Below are 21,074 nucleotides of genomic sequence, written 5' to 3'. Positions count from 1 at the left end.
GAGTGACTTTGCACAAATTGTTTCATTTCCCCGTGACTCAGTTTCCCCAGGTGTATAAAAGGGATAGTAATATATCACCTCCTAGGGCTGCTATAAATACTAACGTGTCTGCTATTATTATTACTATTATTAATTATTAAGAACTCAAATAAGATCCCTTGGAGCAAGGTATATATAAAGTAGTGACTTGAAAAAATAGCAGTAGGTGGCAAATAACCCAGATCTCCTTACAGACATGGAACCTATTATCAACTAATAATGTTAGCATTATCAATGCATTTTATGCTGATATATAAATTGTTTTCTAAGGGGGTGAGTCATAATCAAGTATAATATCAGTAGATAAGTACTATTTTTTCAAAAATGGGATTTTAAATATGTTGGAATTGGATACCTACAACAATAGTATAAGGATTACATTAATCAGTTAAAGGTGTGTTTCTAGCATAAAAAGTATTGCAAGATGCAGAGCCATTCAGAGGACCAGAGAGAAGGCCCCTCCAGCAGAGAGAGTGATGGATGCAAGAATAAGGGCCGAACCATGCCTAAGCTATTTAAAACGTCCTTACGCTGTCATCAGAAGTTGCCTTATCTATTATCACCTCTGGCAGGAGCTGTCCATTGGGTAGCATGAGGGCGGAGGGTCCATCCACCAAGGAGACCACGCCATTGCAGTCGACAGCGCTGTGCATCTTCCCATTCACTGGCAGCACTGGGGGAGACCTACTGGCTTGGCTGATGTTACTGCTGCGCCGCTCCCGAGGTCTGTGGGGCACAAACAGGGAGCCCCTTCTGCTCTCGTTGTCACCAAAGATGCTGTGCTCGTCGTCGGCAAATTCAGTCTCGGATCCAATATCTCTTCCTCGACCTTTGAAGCTGAAAAGACTTGTTCTGCTGCTCCGCCTTGCAGAAAACAAGGAGCCACGAATGCTCAGTGGTGACTGCAGGAAAAATAAAAGGTGATGTGTATCTGCTGAAGCAGATGTGCATTTCCTAGAACTCCTATGAAGACCACGGACCTGAGGGCAGAGGGCTCTGTACTGGGTTTAAAAGAAACATATTTAAAAACAAAGAAATTCAGCAAAACAACAAATTCTTTCAAATAAGGAATGAGGAGACTGGAAAAGTTCATCTTTTCAGGACCAAGTGCGTTATCTGCTACTGTATCATTCTCTATACTTCTGGCATCAAGTTATCTCTCCACTCATTCTGTACCATTCATGTTGCTATAAATAAATTATTACTTAAAAAAGAATTTGATACTAATAGCTGTTACCGAGCTGTTCATACATCAACCCCTACATTGCTTAAGTACTGAAACTTTCTTGAGGCTAAGACCACACTATACGCATCTTTGCATTCCGTTGCTTGCAACTCTACCCTGCACACTGAGGGCTCAGTTACGGTCTGTTAAGAAAGACATTCTAATTACCAATGGATTTACAAAGTCTTAAAAATATTTTTTGTCGTTGTTGTTTAGTCACTCAGTTATGTTTGACTCTTTTGGGAAACTGTGGACTGTAGCCCGTCAGGCTCCTCTGTCTGTGGGATTTCCCAGGCAAGAACAGTGGAGTGGGTTGTCATTTCCTTCTCCAAGGGATCTTTCCCACCCAGAGATTGAACCCTGTCTCCTGCATTGGCAGGTGGATTCTTTACCGCTGAACCACCAGGGAAGCCCCCATAATAATATTAGAACATGGAGAAGAAGCTGTCCAATACTAAAGAGGTGAAAACAAGTCACATTTATATGACTTGTGTCCAAGATAAACTATGTGTATAAATCAAACTGCATATTCCTTGGGTGTATCTAATTCAATAAACATTAGTGCTTACTATGCTAAGGACAATGTGATAGGCATTGAGAATAATGGGAAATGCATATAGTAACGTCTTTACCTTAAAACTAGCTTGAACTGCTCCACTCATAGTTTTGTTTTGCTTTTTTTTTTACCGATATTACATTCAAGTTCTATCTCCCCAACTAGATTATGAAATCTTTGAAGGAAGGGATTCTTTCACTTTTGTGTATATCTGGTAGGGTCCTACAGACTTAAGCAGCAGAAGCTAGAAATTTTAATGACATAAATGAAAATGAGAGTAATTCTAAGTGGGTAATTGAAGAGCAGATTGGGAGGAGCAGAGAGAACAGAGGACTCTGTGGATGGATGGCCCCTGAGCTAAGGGGCAATGAATGGGTGGCCCCATGCCAGGAGGAAAACAAGGAAGAAGAGGAAACCATGTGCACCAAGTCAAAAGCCATGAGAACATAGGGCATGGAGCGGAGAGTCACCGTGGTGGTGGACCGAGGCTACATTGCAGGCTGACAAGAGTGGGACTAGATCAAAGCCATGGCACTGACAAGACGTGGGGCTTGTTCTGTAGTCAGCGGCTATTCAACATAGTTTTTGTCTGCTTTTTATGTTTTAAGTTGAGCAGAAAAACTACTTGGTTTTAGAAAACTTATTTGAAGGGACTGTGCAGTGGAAACCAGGGAAGTGTAAAGAAGAATAGGAATTCTTGCTCCTGGAGGTTTGTAGGCAGGAAGATCTGAAATACAGAGGTGTCAGTGGGAAAAAAAAAAAAAAAAAGGAAAGAGAAATTCCACACAAGGAGAAATAAGAGACTATGGGAGGGACTAGATGTTAGAGACTGGTACCTTTTGGGGTAGAGGCAGTAAGGTTTGGGTGACTGATATTCTGGTGGTCCCTAAAGTGGTGACTCCTTGCAGTCATGTGGTGACTACCTACAGTAGTCTGGTGTACCTACACTGGTGAAAAAAGAAAAAAACTAATCTAAGGTTAGTTTTTAACCAATGAGGCACTGCAAAATGAAGACTAAATAAAAACAAGAAAAGGTAACTGATACTGTAAATGTTTTCTTCATTTCTACGCTGGTTCTCATGAACATGTGTTTTGGATATTTATATTGGAGAAGATATGACAATTCTAAAACTATAAGCTCCTTCAAAATGGTCAAACTTAAATGGAAGACTATACATCTCTATGTTCTTTCCATAAATGCCCAGTCATCAATAGGTTTTTACCTAAAAACATACTAACGAAGTCACTCACTCTTCTGAGCGCCCTCCCCTCAGACAGAACTCCATGATCCCACCTCTGGCAATACACATGTGAGGGTGTCAGTGGTACCTGGTTAGGGGTAGACAATCTTTTTTCACGTGCTCGCCTATGACCTTCAACACCAAGGTGGAAACTTTTTCTCCTGATGCTCTCCTCAGATTCCGATTTGGACAGTTTCTCATCATCTCCCTTTTCTTCCCCACTGGAGAGTTTCTTTTGGTTCTTTTTCCTTCTCCTGTTTCTTCTTTCTTTAGCACTTTTAGAGCTCAGTTTGGATGTTTCAGAAGAACTCTCAGACAGACCCATTATTCTGCTTCTCCCAATGCTGGTATATTCAGCTGCTGCTAATGCTATTGCCTGTTGAACCAAGAGAACACACATACAGTGAGTCAATTCCAAGAACTGCAAAATGCACCTCTTTACCACAAATCTAATTATACTGTGCATATAATCCTGTCCCTCATACGGGAAGTAATGTTTCCTTTGCATCATGACTGAGAGCTTATAAAATATATGTTTATCACTTCTCCTGCATTGTTAATAAAGCCCTACGGTATTTCATAATTAAACAATTATATACTATTACTATACTTATAATAAAGCAATTTTAAATAGTGTATGTAAAAGTTTTAACTGTAGATAATTCTGGGACATAAAACATATCAACCATGTGATAAGATAATTCATTTGTATACGTTGTTCAGGTATACAGTATACTTCAATATTATCAATAGATTCACGCACTTCTATAGTTAAATGAAGAAAGAATTATTTTAAAATAATATTAATTATTACAGAATAATATATCAAGAAAATAAAAGACACTTTTAGGGATTACCCAGGAAATTCCTGTAATAGCCTAGTGCTAACCCTTTTATAAAAATTAAGGTTTTATTATTAAAAACCCTTGTAAAACCTTCCAACCCTTACAAAATTTGGAATTAAAGATATTGTGAATAAAAAGCAAGAATTACTCACAATCCTACATCCCAGGAATAACTGGTGTTAACACGTCTTTCAGTCTTCATATATTTTTAATGTATATCTTACATTCAATTTTGTATTCTATGACTTCATATTTTATTATATTAACACCTTTTCCTGTCATAATATTCTTAAAATACATATCTTATGGCTGAGTAATATTTCAAGACACAAAAATATTATAATCCTCTTAGCTACTTTCTAATTTTTGGAAATCTAAATGCTTTCTGATTTTAAATATTAAAATATTACACTGAACATCTTTCTGCCTAAAAGCTTCTCTGCATTACAGATTACTACCTTCCTCCCAATAGGTTAGATTTCTTGAAGAGATTTTACTAGGTCAAACCATCACTTATGTAAAATACTTGAAATTTTGGTTCTCTTAGTACAAACTTCCTCAAACTTTTCCACTGACATACCCCTTTGGAGGGAGGAGTAAGGAAAAATCCACAAAAATTTGCGACTTAACCTAAAGTGGCCACAATCATAAGTATGATTTTTTCAACATCTCACATTACCTTAAAATTTTTGCAACTTTAACCAAAACTGATGCCCATTTGCTTTCTACTCCACAGTGTATTTGTTAACTCTAATAGCAACATAATTTTCCCTAAGGACATGTGTACAATTGTTAGTGTGGGGAAATAACATCATAAATGTTTTGGGACTTTGCTTAATACCATACACACTGAGGAATCATGGGGAACAGGCTTAGGAAAAAGAGCTTAGAACATTCTCCATGCTGAAGTGAGCTGATTAAGGGAGAAGGTAGAATGAAGCAGATGTCAACTCTAACTCAATACAGAATTGCTTCCTTTGACCACACCAGAATGAAAATTCAGTTTATATGAAAGAATCCAGGAGAGAAAATCTCCCTGGGAAAGGTCGGACAGAGATCACAGGGGTTCTGTTGTTCCCTTTGCCTGTTCACTTCTAGGAAGAATTTTAAACCAAATAAAAATACCTCTGCTTCCTCTTGCTCTTTTTTAAGTCGATCCAGCATCTGCTGAAATTCTAACTCTTTCTGCCTCGCTTCTTCAATGTTTGCCTGGTTCTGTTCTTCATAGGCCATGGCAACAACAGCCAGGATCAAGTTTATTAGATAAAAGGATCCCAGGAAAATCACCACAACAAAGAAGATCATGTAGGTTTTCCCAGCAGCACGCAGGGTCTAGGCAAAAAAGGAAATCATTATTTTAATAACACAAAGGGGTTTTTTTTGGTAAATCATTTCAACTTGAATGGCATATTAAGGCATGGTAAATCTAGCAGTTCTGTATAGTCTCATGTTATCAAAAAATAAAGGAATAAAACTGTATCTTCATGGAAAACAATCAGTATTAAAACACACACTTTTCCAAGACAAAAGATATAGCAATGTATTAAGCCTGTACCAAAATTAAATATGACTCTAGACTATGATAAGCTTAATAAGAACTCTGAATTTTTTTCTCCCCTAGTCTGAAAATTACTCAAAAACTAGATGTTTTTACTCATTTTCAAATTATAGGACTAGATAATTTCTATAGTATCACATTCTGATATATTAAATACTAATGTTTATGTTACCACAAGGTAAATAGCCTTATTAAATGAACTTATGTATTCAACTTTTACATATTTTTAATTAACACTAAACATTTTAAAATGTAATACATGTTAAAAAATTAAATTGTACCAACAGATATTAACTGAAAAATAAGTCTCTTTATCCTTTCTCTAAAAACTCAGTTCCTTTTTCTATCAGTATCAGTTGTTACTGAATTCTTCTTTTGGATAAATTCTTAGTAGTGGAATTCTTAAGTCAACAGGCATATTCATTTTAATTTTCATAGAAACTCCCATGTTAGCCTCTCCAGTGGTTCACAGAAATGTGTGAGAAAATCTGCCTCCCCATAGCTTAATCAGACAGTATCTTCTTTTGATCAACTTTTTGATCATTGTCATTCCAAGAGATGAAAAGTTATATGTCACTCTAGTCTTAATTTGCAGTAAAGGTGAGTATCTTTTTGCATCCTTAAACAGTCATTTGTATATTTCCTATTTTTTCCTGTAAAGTTAGATTTCCATATAATTTCTATATTCATTTATAATATTCTCAGAAATGAAACAGACAAAACAAGCCAAAAGAACCTGTGGCAATCTGAGAAAGATCAGATCAGATCAGATCAGTTGCTCAGTCATGTCCGACTCTTTGCGACCCCATGAATCGCAGCACGCCAGGCCTCCCTGTCCATCACCAACTCCTGGAGTTCACTCAAACTCATGTCCATCGAGTCAGTGATGCCATCCAGCCATCTCATCCTCTGTCGTCCCCTTCTCCTCTTGCCCCCAATCCCTCCCAGCATCAGAAGCTTTTCCAATGAGTCAACACTTCGCATGAGGTGGCCAAAGTATTAGAGTTTCAGCTTTAGCATCATTCCTTCCAAAGAAATCCCAGGGCTGATCTCCTTCAGAATGGACTGGTTGGATCTCCTTGCAGTCCAAGGGACTCTCAAGAGTCTTCTCCAACACCACAGTTCAAAAGCATCAATTCTTTGGCACTCAGCCTTCTTCACAGTTCAACTCTCACATCCATACATGACCACAGGAAAAACCATAGCCTTGACTAGATGAACCTTTGTTGGCAAAGTAACGTCTCTGCTTTTGAATATGCTATCTAGGTTGGTCATAACTTTCCTTCCAAGGAGTAAGCGTCTTTTAATTTCATGGCTGCAGTCACCATCTGTAGTGATTTTGGAGCCCAGAAAAATAAAGTCTGACACTATTTCCACTGTTTCCCCATCTATTTCCCATGACGTGATGGGACCGGATGCCATGATCTTCATTTTCTGAATGTTGAGCTTTAAGCCTACTTTCTCACTCTCCACTTTCACTTTCATCAAGAGGCTTTTTAGTTCCTCTTCACTTTCTGCCATAAGGGTGGTGTCATCTGCATATCTGAGGTTATTGATATTTCTCCCAGCAATCTTGATTCAAGCTTGTGTTTCTTCCAGCCCAGGGTTTCTCATGATGTACTCTGCATATAAGTTAAATAAACAGGGTGACAATATACAGCCTTGATGAACTCCTTTTCCTATTTGGAACCAGTCTGTTGTTCCATGTCCAGTTCTAACTGTTGCTTCCTGACCTGCATACACATTTCTCAAGAGGCAGATCAGGTGGTCTGGTATTCCCATCTCTTTCAGAATTTTCCACAGTTTATTGTGATCCACACAGTCAAAGGCTTTGGCATAGTCAATAAAGCAGAAATAGATGCTTTTCTGGAATCTCTTACTTTTTCGATGATCCAGCGGATATTGGCAATTTGATCTCTGGTTCCTCTGCCTTTTCTAAAACCAGCTTGAACATCAGGAAGTTCACAGTTCACATATTGCTGAAGCCTGGCTTGGAGAATTTTGAGCATTACTTTACTAGCGTGTGAGATGAGTGCAATTGTGCGGTAGTTTGAGTATTCTTTGGCATTGCCTTTCTTTGGGATTGGAATGAAAACTGACCTTTTCCAGTCCTGTGGCCACTGCTGAGTTTTCCAAATGTGCTGGCATATTGAGTGCAGCACTTTCACAGCATCCTCTTTCAGGATTTGGAATAGCTCATCTGGAATTCCATCACCTCCACTAGCTTTGTTTGTAGTGATGCTTTCTAAGGCCCACTTGACTTCACATTCCAGGATGTCTGGCTCTAGGTCAGTGATCACACCATCGTGATTATCTGGGTTGTGAAGATCTTTTTGTACAGTTCTTCTGTGTATTCTTGCCATCTCTCCTTAATATCTTCTGCTTCTGTTAGGTCCATACAATTTCCGTCCTTTATCGAGCCCATCTTTGCATGAAATGTTCCTTTGGTATCTCTGATTTTCTTGAAGAGATTTCTAGTCCTTCCCATTCTGTTGTTTTCCTCTATTTCTTTGCATTGATTGCTGAAGAAGCCTTTCTTATCTCTTCTTGCTATTCTTTGGAACTCTGCATTCAGATGTTTATATCTTTCCTTTTCTCCTTTGCTTTTCACTTCTCTTCTTTTCACAGCTATTTGTAAGGCCTCCCCAGACAGCCATTTTGCTTTTTTGCATTCCTTTTCCATGGGGATAGTCTTGATCCCTGTCTCCTGTACAATGTCACGAACCTATTTTTTATAATACAAAATAATCATTTTTGGTCTCCTTTCTCTTGAGGTTGGGTGCTGATAACATATAGGTGAAAAGATAGAGCCCACAGTCCCCAGAAGACCACACGTAAGTTGGAGGAGATAGCCACGTGAATGAAGAATTCCACTACAAGAGATGGATGATGAAACCTGCAGTTGAGTTAGGAGAGGAAAACTTAGAGTCATGAATTGAGTCTTCCATTCCTATTCTAGTTTGCTCAGGCTGCCATAACAAAATCCTATAAATTGGGTAGCTTACACAACAGAAGTGTATTTTCTCATAGTCCTAGATGATGAAAATTCAAGATCAAAGTGTTGGCAGGTTTGGTTTTTCCTGAGGCCACCTTCTAAGTCCTCACTTGGCATTTTCTGTATGTGTGTGTGTGTGTGTGTGTGTGTGTGTGTGGTGTCTCTCACTCATGTCCTAATGTTTCCTTCTTATAAGAACATGAGATTGGTTTAGAACCTACCCAAATGGCCTCATTTTAACTTGTGCTCAGTTGCTTAGTCGTGTCTGACTCTTTGCATCCCCATGGACTGCAGCCTGCCAGGCTCCTCTATCCATGGGATTCTCCAGACAAGCATACTAGAGTGAGTTACCATTTCCTTCTCCAGGGGTTCTTCCTGACCCAGGGATTGAACCCACATCTCCTACATTGGCAGGTAGATTCTTTACCAATGAGCTACCTGGAAAGCCCTTCATTTTAACTTAGTTACCTCTTTAAGGGCCATAACTCTAAACATAGCCATTCTAAGGTACTGGGAGTTAGGACTTCAACATATGAATTTGGGGGAGATACTACTGAGTCCAGAACAAGTGTCCAAGGTAGTTAAAAGATAAAGTATGGTGAGCACAGGAGAGCCTAGTATTTAGAGCACTGTAAGCAGGGAGGCATGTGTGGAAAGCATAGAGTGTATAGCAGTGCTATGAGAAAATGTTATAGGATATTTCTTGCTATTTACCTAGGACCCCATGGGATGCTACATTCACAAAGAGGGAAAGAGATCTGGAGATCAAAAAGCCCAGAAAAGATAAGAAAATAATTTATGATTTAAGAATGATCCATTCTAATCATACAAGAAATAGAACACACAGGACTAATACAATAGAGTTTTCTCCATTCTAAATTGAATAAAATATCTCATACATAAAGCTGGTTAGCACATACATCAGTTTTTTTGTGGAGTGAATACAATGGATGCTTCTCTTGGCACGCACCTGTTGGTAAAGGTTTTCCCAGTAATCCTGGGTCATTAGCCGAAACAAGGCTAAGAAGGCCCAGCTGAAAGTATCGAAGCTCGTGTAGCCATAGTCAGGATTTCTGCCAATCTTCTTACAGGTGTACCCTTCTGGACACTGACTACATGTGAGAAAGAATATCACAAGTCAGAGGATGCAAGCTGAAGAGTCTTACAGAGAAATCAAAAACTCAAGATTTCCTTTTCAGGGGGACAATATCGAATAATTTTTAAGAACACACTTTTTGAAGTCAGGAAGAAGTGGGTTTCAACCCCATCCCTATTTTTTACTAGTTGCTGACTTTGTCAAATTACTTAAATTCTGCAAGGCCCAGTTTCTTCTTTCCATGAGACAAGATAATAATACGTACTTCCAAAGGTTAAGATTGTTTTAAAGTTTAAAAAAGATAATGTATGCAAATTACCTAACCTACTTCCTGTACATTAAAAACATTTGATAAATGGTAGCTGCTATTAGTATCATCATCAACAATCATCAAAACTTGAAAACTTTCACTAGATATCATATAAAAATTCTTATATTCACAAAGATTGATATTAATATACAGGTCTCTAATAAAACTGTTTCCCCAAATTATTCTTGAGGTGAACTAGAATCAACAACAGTCAACAGATAGCAATTGTGTAAGTTCATGGAGATTTATAATTAGACTTTTTGTCTTTTTAAAGTTGGTAGATTGGTATCCACAATGACAGATAAAAGGTGTTTTGATGTGTCTTTGGGAGCAGCAACTTTATCTTGTTTATTTTTATGTTCCCTGTGTACACAGAGTCTGGTCAAGGGATTTCTGGGCAGTAAGAGTGCAAGAACAAAGGCCTTACAGCAGAAATAAAGTTGTGTATGGGAGAAACAGCAGGTACTTACATAAATATGATATCTTAAAATAGCTTTACCCAAGTCCGTGGGACCCTTTTGTTTAGAGTGGCCAAACTGTCACTACATTCTGTCACCCATGAACTGTACTCGATGGGAGAATGAGTAGAATTTAGGGATGGAAAGAAAAGTTGATTTTATCACTCTTCTTTCTGGAAACAAGAAAGGCTAGAAACTATCCAAACAACTCTTGGTTGGGTTTTTTGGAAGTAACTTTCTTTCTACTTCCTTAAGATATGTATGACTGGTATCTTGTTTTAATCCAAGCATACCTACATCTTGCTTTCAAAAGTACGCATTAACCATGATCGTTTTAAAGTCTGGACTCACTGTGGGACAGAATGCGTCAAGTAATGTCATGAAATATAAGAAAATAACATAGAATCAAAGGTCCTTCTTAACAAACTGATTGAACTTGCTTTTTCTTTTTTTCAGTCTTTAGACTAAAATTGAAACAAATATTACATACCCTGAATCACTGCTGAAACCACAAAGGAGAGCATCTTTGGATCCCTCCAAGTAATAAAAATATTCTGTTTAGGAAGAAATTGGACAACATCACGTTATGGAGTGTAAACTTTCAGAGTGGCTGAGCAGGTAAGTTAACTAAAACAGATATATTTACAAATACATTCAGGCCCGGCGATAGGCATTCATTTATTTATTGCATTCTTATAAATTCTCACTCAAAAAATGCTGATAACCTATTATGGGCCAGGCAGTGAATACAATGACAAGATAAATAAGATCATCAGTTTTATGAAGCTTTATGCTCAGGTAAGGGTGGAGGCTAGGGATGGTGAAGAAGTATGTAAATAAATATACAAGGGATTTTCACATAGGGGAAGATGCCCTATAAAAATATATTAAGAAAGTGTGACAAAATGTGGCCTGGGAAGTCTTTTCTAAAGAGATGACATTTAAACTGGGACCTAAATGCTACAGAGAAGCCAGCTACTCAAAGATCCTGATGAAGAGACATCTTGACAGGGTAAAGAGCAGAATAAAACCCTAAGGTGGAAATGAAATTGGTATATGGGACAAAACAGCAAAATGGTCAGCCCAGTTACAGTGTAGTGAGTTGGGGGTATTGTGGTGGCAGAGATAGGCAGGGGCCATGTGGCAAGTCTTTGCATGACATGCAAAGGAGTTTGGATTTTAAGTATGATAGGAAGCAATAGAAGTAGGAAGTAGAGATACAAGACAATGTTGCTGTGGCTGCTTTGTGGACTCTGGACAATAGGAGGGCAAGTGTGGAGGCAGGGATACAAGCTAAGAGACTACAGTGAGAGGTGACAGGTCTCCAGAGAGTAGCCATGGATACGGAGAGAAGGGGGTAGAATAAAGGTATCTATTCTACCTTTAGGAATGTGTGTGGGATGTGTGGAAGAGAGGGGACACGGGGATGTGTCAACTGGTCAGAGCGGTGCCAGTTACCTGGGATAAGGAAGATTGAGGCAAAGAAATGGCCTGAAGGAAAACCAGGATCTCTGTTTTAGCTGTTCTTTGTTTGAAATGATTACTAGGTATTTAATTATATTTGTCAAGTAAGTAAGTGGATGGATACGTCTTAAGGTCAGTGAAAGTATCAACTACTGTCAGGCCAAGGGGATCTGATGAGTGAACCCAGAGAGGAAGTGGAGTAAGGGAGGGGAGTGGAGGGAGGGAGAAGAGAAGGGAAAGAGCTCCAAGGATTCCAGAAGAGGAAGAACTGGCAAGGCAAAACCACAAGCAAAGGAAATGTATTTTCTGAAATTCTCTCATTGTTTACTCACTAATCAATATCTACTTACGACTTACTAAGTTCTGGAATGTTGAGGACATTGAACTGAAATAAATGCACATTTTCCCCTCTCATGGTACCCTTGGTGCCCATTTTCAGGTGTAAAGGAACTCATAACTCTTCCTTTATTCACTGCAACAACTTATTCTTAATACAGAGGGTTGATCCAAAAGTACATAGTAAAGGTATAAAGGACAAAAAAAACATTTTAATAGGGGCTCAACTTCCTATTTGGCTCAAGTCAAAAAAAAAAAAATAAAGATATCATTTTTAGCAGCCTCTGGAGCAACAGTAGAACAAAAACTCTGAAGTCAGATGTACTTAAATTTGAATATTGCTTCCACTCTTTCATATGTAAGTGAATTGCTTTACCACTTTATGATTTGGCTATTGCAGTTGTAAAATGTGGATAGGAACACCTACTTCAAAGAGCTGTTGAATAGTACTAATATGATATTGCGTGTAAAACACTTAACACAGTGCCCCACACTTTCTATATAAATACTCAAAGAGCAGCAGCTCTTATTAAATAACTTCAGGTAAGACTGACCAACTTACACATCACCGTTTGGCATTATGCAGAAGACACAAATCTTAGAAGACACAAAGCAATAAAGCCTCTTAGTTTGGGGAGAAAATTCTCACACTGTGCTTTAAAAAAAAAAACAACCCTGTGCCTCAGGGAGGGTAGGCATGGCAGAATGAGGATGGAGGAGGTTATCATGTAACTTTTTATCCATAAATCTCTGAGATTTTTTTTATTATGGAAAGATTACTTTAGAGTCATCCTTTAAGGTAATGCTGATTCATATTGGCCAATCACTGAGGAGTTGCTTTATAAAAGTGGGCTCTACAGCTGCCTGCATAGGCATGCTGCAGGGCTAACTATTCAATTCAGCACATTATTGATGAAAGGGAAAGCAATGGGAAAGCTCATGCTGGTCTGGTGTAACACTTGAAAATAATTCCTAAACAAGTAAAGTATTAAGGTAATTAGCCTCGAGAGAATTTAAGGTTAACATGTAATGGGAGAATGTAATACAAAGAGAAGAATTCTGTTCCTCCTAGCCAATGATACATCTCACACTTTTCTATGGAAATAAAAACTCCTGGGCTTGACTTAATCCTCTTCTGATGAACACTGCAGCCTGCTCCTCCATCTTTCCTCCTGTTTCAATGGTGGAGATGTCTCTCCCCTTCGCTCTTCCATTTTCTCAAGGACTTGCCTCTCCCTACTCTCCTGAATTATTAATCCATATTTTACTACTCATTCCTCTTTAGCGCTAGAAAAATATCTCTATCAAAATCCACCTTAAAAAAAAAAACGCCAGCCACTGTCCCTGTTATTCTGATTCCCTTATAGACAAATGTCTTGGAAGAACTGTCTATACACACAGTCTTCTCTTCTTTCTGCTGTCTTATTCACCCCTGTCACCGCCTTAGTCCACCCTGTACTCCTACCACTTCACTGAAATTTCTGCATGAAAGTGACTAATCATTCCCATGTTGTTTAAGCTAATGTACATTTCTCCATCCTCATCATCCTTGACCTTAACCTTAATCCTTGATCTTGCAGCATCATTCAACACAAGCTTTCCCTTTTTCTCAGTCTACTTTCTTCTCTTGGCATCCTTACTTATATCTTTGCTTCTTGCTTTACTGGCCACTCTTTCTCTATGTCTTCTTTGGGGTACTCCTCTCTACCTGCTTTCAGACATTAGGGTTGTGGAGATTAGCAGCTTCTAACCACCAAATTTGTTTTAAAAACCAGATTGCCCATTCTCTACCTACTTATAAACATCAGGGTTTTTCAGAAGAATGTGGGTAGGTGTGTACATATCTTTTCCTTTTGATGAATACTTCAAAGTATGTATCTCCAAACTAGGCAGTTCCTCTGGTCTCTATTCTTAAATCTCCAACTGTCTACTTTCTATCTCCATTTGGATGTCCCAGTGACTTCTCAATTTTAACTGGGTAATAGTGACTTTCTCCTATAAACCTGCCCACTCTTCCCTCATTTCCCATTGCCACCTATCCAGTTACTATGGCCAGAAACCTAGATGAGATCCCCAAGCCCTCCTCTCCTCTTTAATCCATCCATGAGTTATATAGGTCATCTTGAACACACCCTTTTCATTTTCTGACTTCTCTCAAGATGAAGTCACAATGTTTTCCTGTTTGGATGACAGAAACAACATCCTATGGCCTTCAATATTTCAGTCTACTATCCATTCTTGCGCAGTGAACTCTCCATATGGCAAAAGTGATTAAAACCACTGCATTTAAAATAAAATCAAAACTCCTTTCCTTGGGCTAAAACATCCTTCATGAAATGACCCCTGCCTTTTCCCTTTACTTTCTCTGTTGCCATTCTGCCTCTCTTTTGCTAAAGTCTAACCATACTGCTGTTTTCCCATTCTTTTTTCTTTCCCATTCTTTAAATACATACTCTTTCAGTCTTAGGGCTTTTCCATAGCCTCTTCCTTCTAACTCAAGGAACAGCCTCCATATACACTTACACTGTGTTATGACTTCTTCTTATCCTTCATATCTCTGCTTAAATGCCACCTCCTCAGAGAAGGTTTCTCATTTAGTTGGTATCTCAGCCCCTGAGATTTACTTTCTTTGCATAGCATTTATTATAACTTATAATATTGTTATTTGTCTGTTCCCCTCCTTTTATTCTTTTATTCCCCCAAGATGATAAGCTCTGTGGATGCTGGGTCTGAGGCTACCATACTCATTGCTGCAGCTCCAGAAACTTGCACAATGCTTAGCTCGAGGAAGCATTCAATAAAAAGACATGATAAACGAATGCTTGAATAAATATTGCAGTGAGACCAGGCTTCCATGACACAACAAACAGGTGGGACATCAAACTCAGATTTAACACAGTAATCTCTGCTGTGAAAGTATATTTCAGACTAAAATCAAGAATAATATACAGAATTGAGGGAGAAGATGATGGTATAAAATTTCACTCTTAGCTAAGCTGTCATTGTAAACACAACAAGAGGACACACTGCAAAATCTAAGAGCTTTTACTACTCCTTTCAAAAAAATTGCTTATAGCAATTCTAAAATGTTTTTAAAAATCACTCAAATCATCAACCCAGGAATGAGACGAAGATTCTGAAAAAAGGACATAGTGATCATAGTATAAAAAGTCAAGTTTAAGTAAGTGCTGTAAACCAATTCATAAAACAGAATATAAACGTCAGCAATTACCTGTAAGATATATAAATTTTTATGGCATAAAATTAGAAATAAAGTCTTTGGGAAATATATAAAATTTAGGATCATATTAATAATATCAGAAGCTAAAAAAATAAATTAAAAAAGGAAAGGAAAATCTGCTAAATTCCTTATCCTTCAGTTAGTAAAAAAAAATACATTAAAATTTTACTTTGAAAATCTTCAGTTTTCTTGTTTTAGGTTCCTTTTTTTTAGTTTTCTTTATTTACAGTTTTTTCCTATATTATCTAGATTTTATTTGCCTTTATATTTCTCAGTGAGTAGGAAAAACACACTGAGTTTAAAAAAAAAAAAGATGCATATGATTCTTTATTATTTAAGGAGAATTAACCCCTGACCTTTACTCCCTGATCCCCTTTTCTTCTTCTTTTTTTTTTTCCTGATCCCCTTCTATCTAAGGCACTTGTATATCCATTTACCTCTGGATTCAATTATCTATTAACTTTCATGGGTTCTGTGGGTAACATCATACAGACACACTGCAGGTGTGAGACAGAAAGTACAATCTTGTCAGACCTCATTCTCACTCAAACTAATCGGCTTTGGTGAAAGAAACTGTGGTAGGGGATAACTGTTAGGAAACATACAATTTATGCTTTCTGTAAGATACTCAAAGATATATTCGTGAATTAAGTAGACTTCTGGGACTGTGTATACATATCATCTGAAATGATACCTACAGAACAAGTTCTGAGGAATTAAACTTCGATGGTCTATTAGCTAGATTGAGGGGAGCCATTAGAAAGCTCTGTGAAACACATCATTGGTTATAATAGGAGGATAGAGCTTAATATAATAAGATGAAGCTGAATAAATTTCTCTGCTTATACAAATCTTTAGAAATATATTGAGACAAATATTTTAATATGTGATAATTGACATTGTACCATGATTAATGTTATAAAAATAATACCAGTATGAAAATGTAATTGTATTATTATATAATAAATCATACTATAAAAAATGTAAGCATAAACTGTACAATAAAACTACAGTATATAAACATATAGTTCATGATGAAATCTAATGGTCAATACCATTAATTTATAGCTAGATTTATTTCTCTACAGCTGAATTTATTCTTTTTTATTTTATAGAAATTGAGAATTATGGAACTATCACAAGTTCTCAATATTAGAGCTGCTAGAAAGCTCAGATCCAAGGGAAATTTATGAAAATACAACATAATAAAAATTCACACTGTTGCAACTTTCTGTATATTTGAGTGGTTTTGAAATAATTAAAATGAAAGCAACATTTCATTGCCAAAAAAGAACAATGCTCTTAGCCTTATTTCAACCTATTAGCAACTACAGAGGTATTCTTACTTGCATATTCTTCTTCATCGAGGGTGTTCAATATGTTTTCCATTGTTTCATTATTTGCAAGTGAACTCTGCACGCATTTATGCTTCAGGTTGCCCATAAAGAGCTGCAGCCCAATCAGGGCAAACACGCTCAGACAGAACACAGTCAGGATCATGACATCTGAGAGCTTTTTCACAGACTGGATCAGGGCCCCCACAATGGTCTTCAGGCCTGAATACAGCGAAGAAATGGTGTTCAAAATGAAATAAAGTTTCTAAATGAAAAACAAAAGCAAAATACAAGCTTTCCTAGAAGTGCATGCACTTTATCAAATCAATGATCTTAAATAACCTAGTTCAAAAAAAGTCTACCAGCTCAAAAGGGGGATCTGCTGTTTTATATATTTTGTTTCTGTATATTGCAGCAAGTGACTAAAAACTTTAAAGTATTTCCAGAGAATAACCAATCAAAATGAATAATTTGGTTGCTCAAATCATAGCCACACTCACTTGAAAAAATAACTTGTGTCAGTTCAGTACATGTCTGTCAGACAAACCATCTCTTTGTAATGACCAAAACAGAGGCTGAATTACAGGATACAGTGACAACTGTTTTCAGTAACGAAATGGTTTGTTGAGGAAAGAAAAAAGCATTGTGTCATGCAATCCTCCCCATGCTAATATTTTTATATCTCTTTTCTTCACTCTAAGAAAAGCAGTAAAACAAATTGAAATTTTTATTCCTGGATAAGCAAAATGGAAAATAAACTGTTAAACAGGAGGAAAAATTTCAAGTTGAGATGTGAACCAAATGGCCATCTTCATCCTCTAAGACTCATGCAATTGATTAAACTCAAAGGCTGACTTTTCATAACAATTATGAAAGACATGAGATCAAATTTAATTAAAATTATGTTAAGATTAAGTTTTTATTGTTTTTTCCTTCAAAAGATCAAAGTCAGCCCTGGTGTTTAACCCCACTCTCACCTGGAATGACTGAAATTGTTTTCAAAGCTCGGAGAACTCTGAAGGTTCTCAACGCTGAGACATTGCCCAGGTCCACAAACTCTGTCACATATCTGAAATAGGGGAGTTTATACACAAACACGGTGACAACACACACCCACACACACACACACACACAAAGAACAACTCCCAAATAGTTGGAGTTATGAGTGACCTAATGCTTCGCACCAGTTACTTCTTACCTGGGATTACAGAAATAGTTTTCAAAGCTCTCAACACTCTGAAAGTTCGAAGAGCTGAAACATTGCCTAGGTTTACAAATTCTGTTAAATACCTGCAGAATTAAATCAGAGTTATTCAGAATTTAGATAGAGTCTATAATACTTACCTGTGCCTTTAGTCAAGGTGTTTCCTATGCTTGGAACTTCTTATTTAAATTTATAGTTGTGCAAATCTTTTGCTTCTATCATTACTAATTTAATTTGATTTGAGTCATTTGATGTGAGCAAAATGCAAATATTAAAATGGCTTCATACACTTAAATGCCTAAATAAATGATGAAATGCTTCAATGACTAGACTTCAATATTATGGTAATATTGATAATGTTCTACAAAACACCATCAGCAAATCTTAACAACTGTATGCTAATTAAAAGAAACCAGCCACAAAAGGCCACATATTTTAAGGTTCCACTCATGTGAAATGTCTACATTAGGCAAATCCAGATACAGAAGATAGATGAGTATTTTCCAGGGACTTGGGGGAAGAAGGGAAGGAAAGTGACTGCTCTCTGGGATAATGAAAATTTTCTGGAGTTAGAGGGCGGTGATTGTTGCATAACTTTATGAACATACTATAAAACACTGAATTTTATACTTTAAAAAAAGATAAAGTTTATGGCATGTAATTTATACTCAATAAAAAAGGAGACCCCTGAGAAGATGCAGCCTTCTTTGACACAGTGTTATCTTAGCAGGTGGTGGGTGGACCTACAGTAGTCATGGATGAAGGACAAAGAGGTGGGGCAGGTGTACAGAATTGGAGACTAGAAATCTCAAGACCCTTTCTATTGTCTAAATCCCTCCAATGAACATATATTACTTTTACAATTCAAAATGACAGAGGGAAAATATTGCATTTAGGTTTGAGATGTTAAAACTAAAGAAATGTTCTGACAAATATAGTTAGGAAAAGAGCAGCAATATAAATAAGCTAAAATTATATCTTAATGTGATATTTTTCCCATGAAAATAAACTGTAGATGCCTATGTAATATATACACAATGCATTAATGTTAGGTTCAGTATGCAGTGACAGTCCTTATGAAAAGATTTGCTTCTATATTTTATTAGTTCTTGAATAATATACATTAATAGAAAGAGCACCATGCTAATAATAAATGCCTGAGTTTTCTCTGTTTCTCTTATCTGTTTTACCAGATATTAAATAGGAACTTGGGAAAAGTGTGACTCTAACTGGCACCACATATGCTATCCATCCACATGCTGAGCACAGAGAAAGATCCTCTATTATAACAATATCATATATACATGTTTGAGTGGGAAATGCTCTTTCTGAAAAATTATTACCATTTTTTGATGACTAGTTTCCATGCAGTATCTTTTAAATCAAACTATTATATGCAGGAAAAGTCTGATCCCAAAGTTCTTTCTCACTGGGACACTGTGCTCTCTGAGATTTTCATGAGTTTGGAGTTTCAAAAAATAAATACTTACGCAAAGACAATGACTATGAAATCAAGCCAGTTCCATGGGTCACGAAGAAAAGTGAATTCTCCTACACAGAATCCTCTTGCAAGGATTTTCACAAGTGACTCAAAAGTATATATTCCAGTAAAAGTGTACCTAGGTAAAAGAGTCCATTGTGATATTAATCCATTGTGAAAAGAACATGGTACCAGGTAAGCCTTTATAATTATTTTTCTCAGATCAACCAAAGGAAGACACTGATTAGAGTATGGCTGATGATTAAGGGGCCCATTCTAACTATTAGAATAAATTACAATTAAGATCTTTCCAGAAAATCTTGAAATGTATATGTCAGAAACACTCCCAGAAAGTAGAGGTATTTTAAAGTAAAGGTATTTACTAAGAACACAGGTATGAGATCTGCCTAGAAAATTCCTGTATTGTTCCTATCTGAAATACATCCAAGGACAAGAGATACGTGACATGTCTAAGAACAGGCAGGGTATCTGGTAAGATCTTTTTTTCTAGAAAAGACTGTAACATGTATTATTCTTTTCTAATGTTAGCAGGTTAATAAAGGAGAAAAACTAATTGAAAGTACAGTAACTATAGAACATGGGAAGATAATCACCACAATTTTTATACATGCAATAACTTCCTGGTATGAAAAAGGAAGGATAACAACCATAGTAAGACTATATTAAAATGTACTTATACCCACTTACTCTACATTCTTGGTCCAGTCTGGAGGATTACTCATGGTCATAAATATGCAGTTCGTCAGAATAGTGCACATGATAAGCATGCTGAATGCGGTAGCTTAGAGTCAAGGAATATGATCAAAGAACACATGGTAACTTTGAATATCTGATAACGACATTTGTTGAAATGCTGACAATTTTCCTTAGAAAATAATTCTAAAAGAGCCTATAGACTTAAAAAAAAAAAAAAAAACCTCTCTGAACAAAAGAGTAATGGATAAAAGCAATTTATCCTAAAATACTAAAATTGCCATGATGATGATGATATAATGAACGCATGCATGCATGCTAAGTCACTTCCGTCACGTCCAACTCTTTACAAACCTATGGACTGTAGCTCACCAGGCTCCTCTGTCCATGGGGTTCTACAGGCAAGAATATTGGAGTGGATTGCCATGCCCTCCTCCAGGAGATCCTCCTGACCCAGGGATCAAACCTGCATCTCTTACGTCTCTTGCATTAGCTGGTGAGTTCTTTACCACTAGCACCACCTGGGAAGCCCCAAATCGCCAGACTCCCAATCTATGCAGAGATCTACACCAAATTATACATACTGAGATTGACAGACCTAAGTCTTCTCAGGTAGGAAAGAAAACTCTATGTTTAAATAAAATAGCCAAGAACTACATTTTAAAGAACCACTGTAAGTAAGCATTTTAAAAAGGATATGCATGTACTAAAATCTTAATAGATATTCTTCTGAGAGGACTGAAAGGAGAGAGCATGTACAAAGCAGGTGTGGCATTGAAACGGAAGATTGCTTTCCCTTTGTTCAACACTATGAAAGTCTGCAGGAGCAAAAAGAAAACAGTATGAATTGAAATTCCAAAATTTCAATCTAGTACATTAATAGCTGCAGTTTACCTCTGCATGTGGTAGAGTCATATTAAAGAAACACTGCCATCAGACTCAAGCAGTGTGATTCCAAAGCCATTGATGGAGATATTC

General features: G+C 37.1%; 1 protein-coding gene across 3 annotated transcripts in view; it reads right to left on the bottom strand.

Annotated features, from left to right (window-relative positions):
• LOC133259160 (sodium channel protein type 1 subunit alpha) overlaps positions 1–20,306 on the bottom strand; it is a 315,536-nt gene extending 295,230 nt beyond the window's left edge. Inside the window, exons 1-9 of one of the 3 annotated variants that reach the window (XM_061436331.1) lie at positions 20,091–20,300; positions 19,393–19,521; positions 17,897–17,988; positions 16,711–16,920; positions 10,814–10,877; positions 9,430–9,571; positions 5,032–5,238; positions 3,150–3,437; positions 570–941 (exon numbers count right to left, since the gene is read on the bottom strand). In XM_061436331.1, coding sequence (XP_061292315.1) covers positions 570–941; positions 3,150–3,437; positions 5,032–5,238; positions 9,430–9,571; positions 10,814–10,877; positions 16,711–16,920; positions 17,897–17,988; positions 19,393–19,521; positions 20,091–20,170 — 1,584 coding nt within the window. In that variant the 5' untranslated portion in view covers positions 20,171–20,300. Of the gene's footprint in view, positions 1–569; positions 942–3,149; positions 3,438–5,031; positions 5,239–9,429; positions 9,572–10,813; positions 10,878–16,710; positions 16,921–17,896; positions 17,989–19,392; positions 19,522–20,090 lie in introns of all 3 variants that reach the window. The other 2 variants (XM_061436340.1, XM_061436306.1) reach the window with 2 other exon arrangements.
• Positions 20,307–21,074: the final 768 nt, after the last annotated feature.

This window comes from Bos javanicus, chromosome 2 (genome assembly GCF_032452875.1).
Source record: "Bos javanicus breed banteng chromosome 2, ARS-OSU_banteng_1.0, whole genome shotgun sequence".
In the NCBI taxonomy this organism is placed as follows: domain Eukaryota; kingdom Metazoa; phylum Chordata; class Mammalia; order Artiodactyla; family Bovidae; genus Bos; species Bos javanicus.
This window is presented reverse-complemented; position numbering and strand designations above follow the sequence as displayed.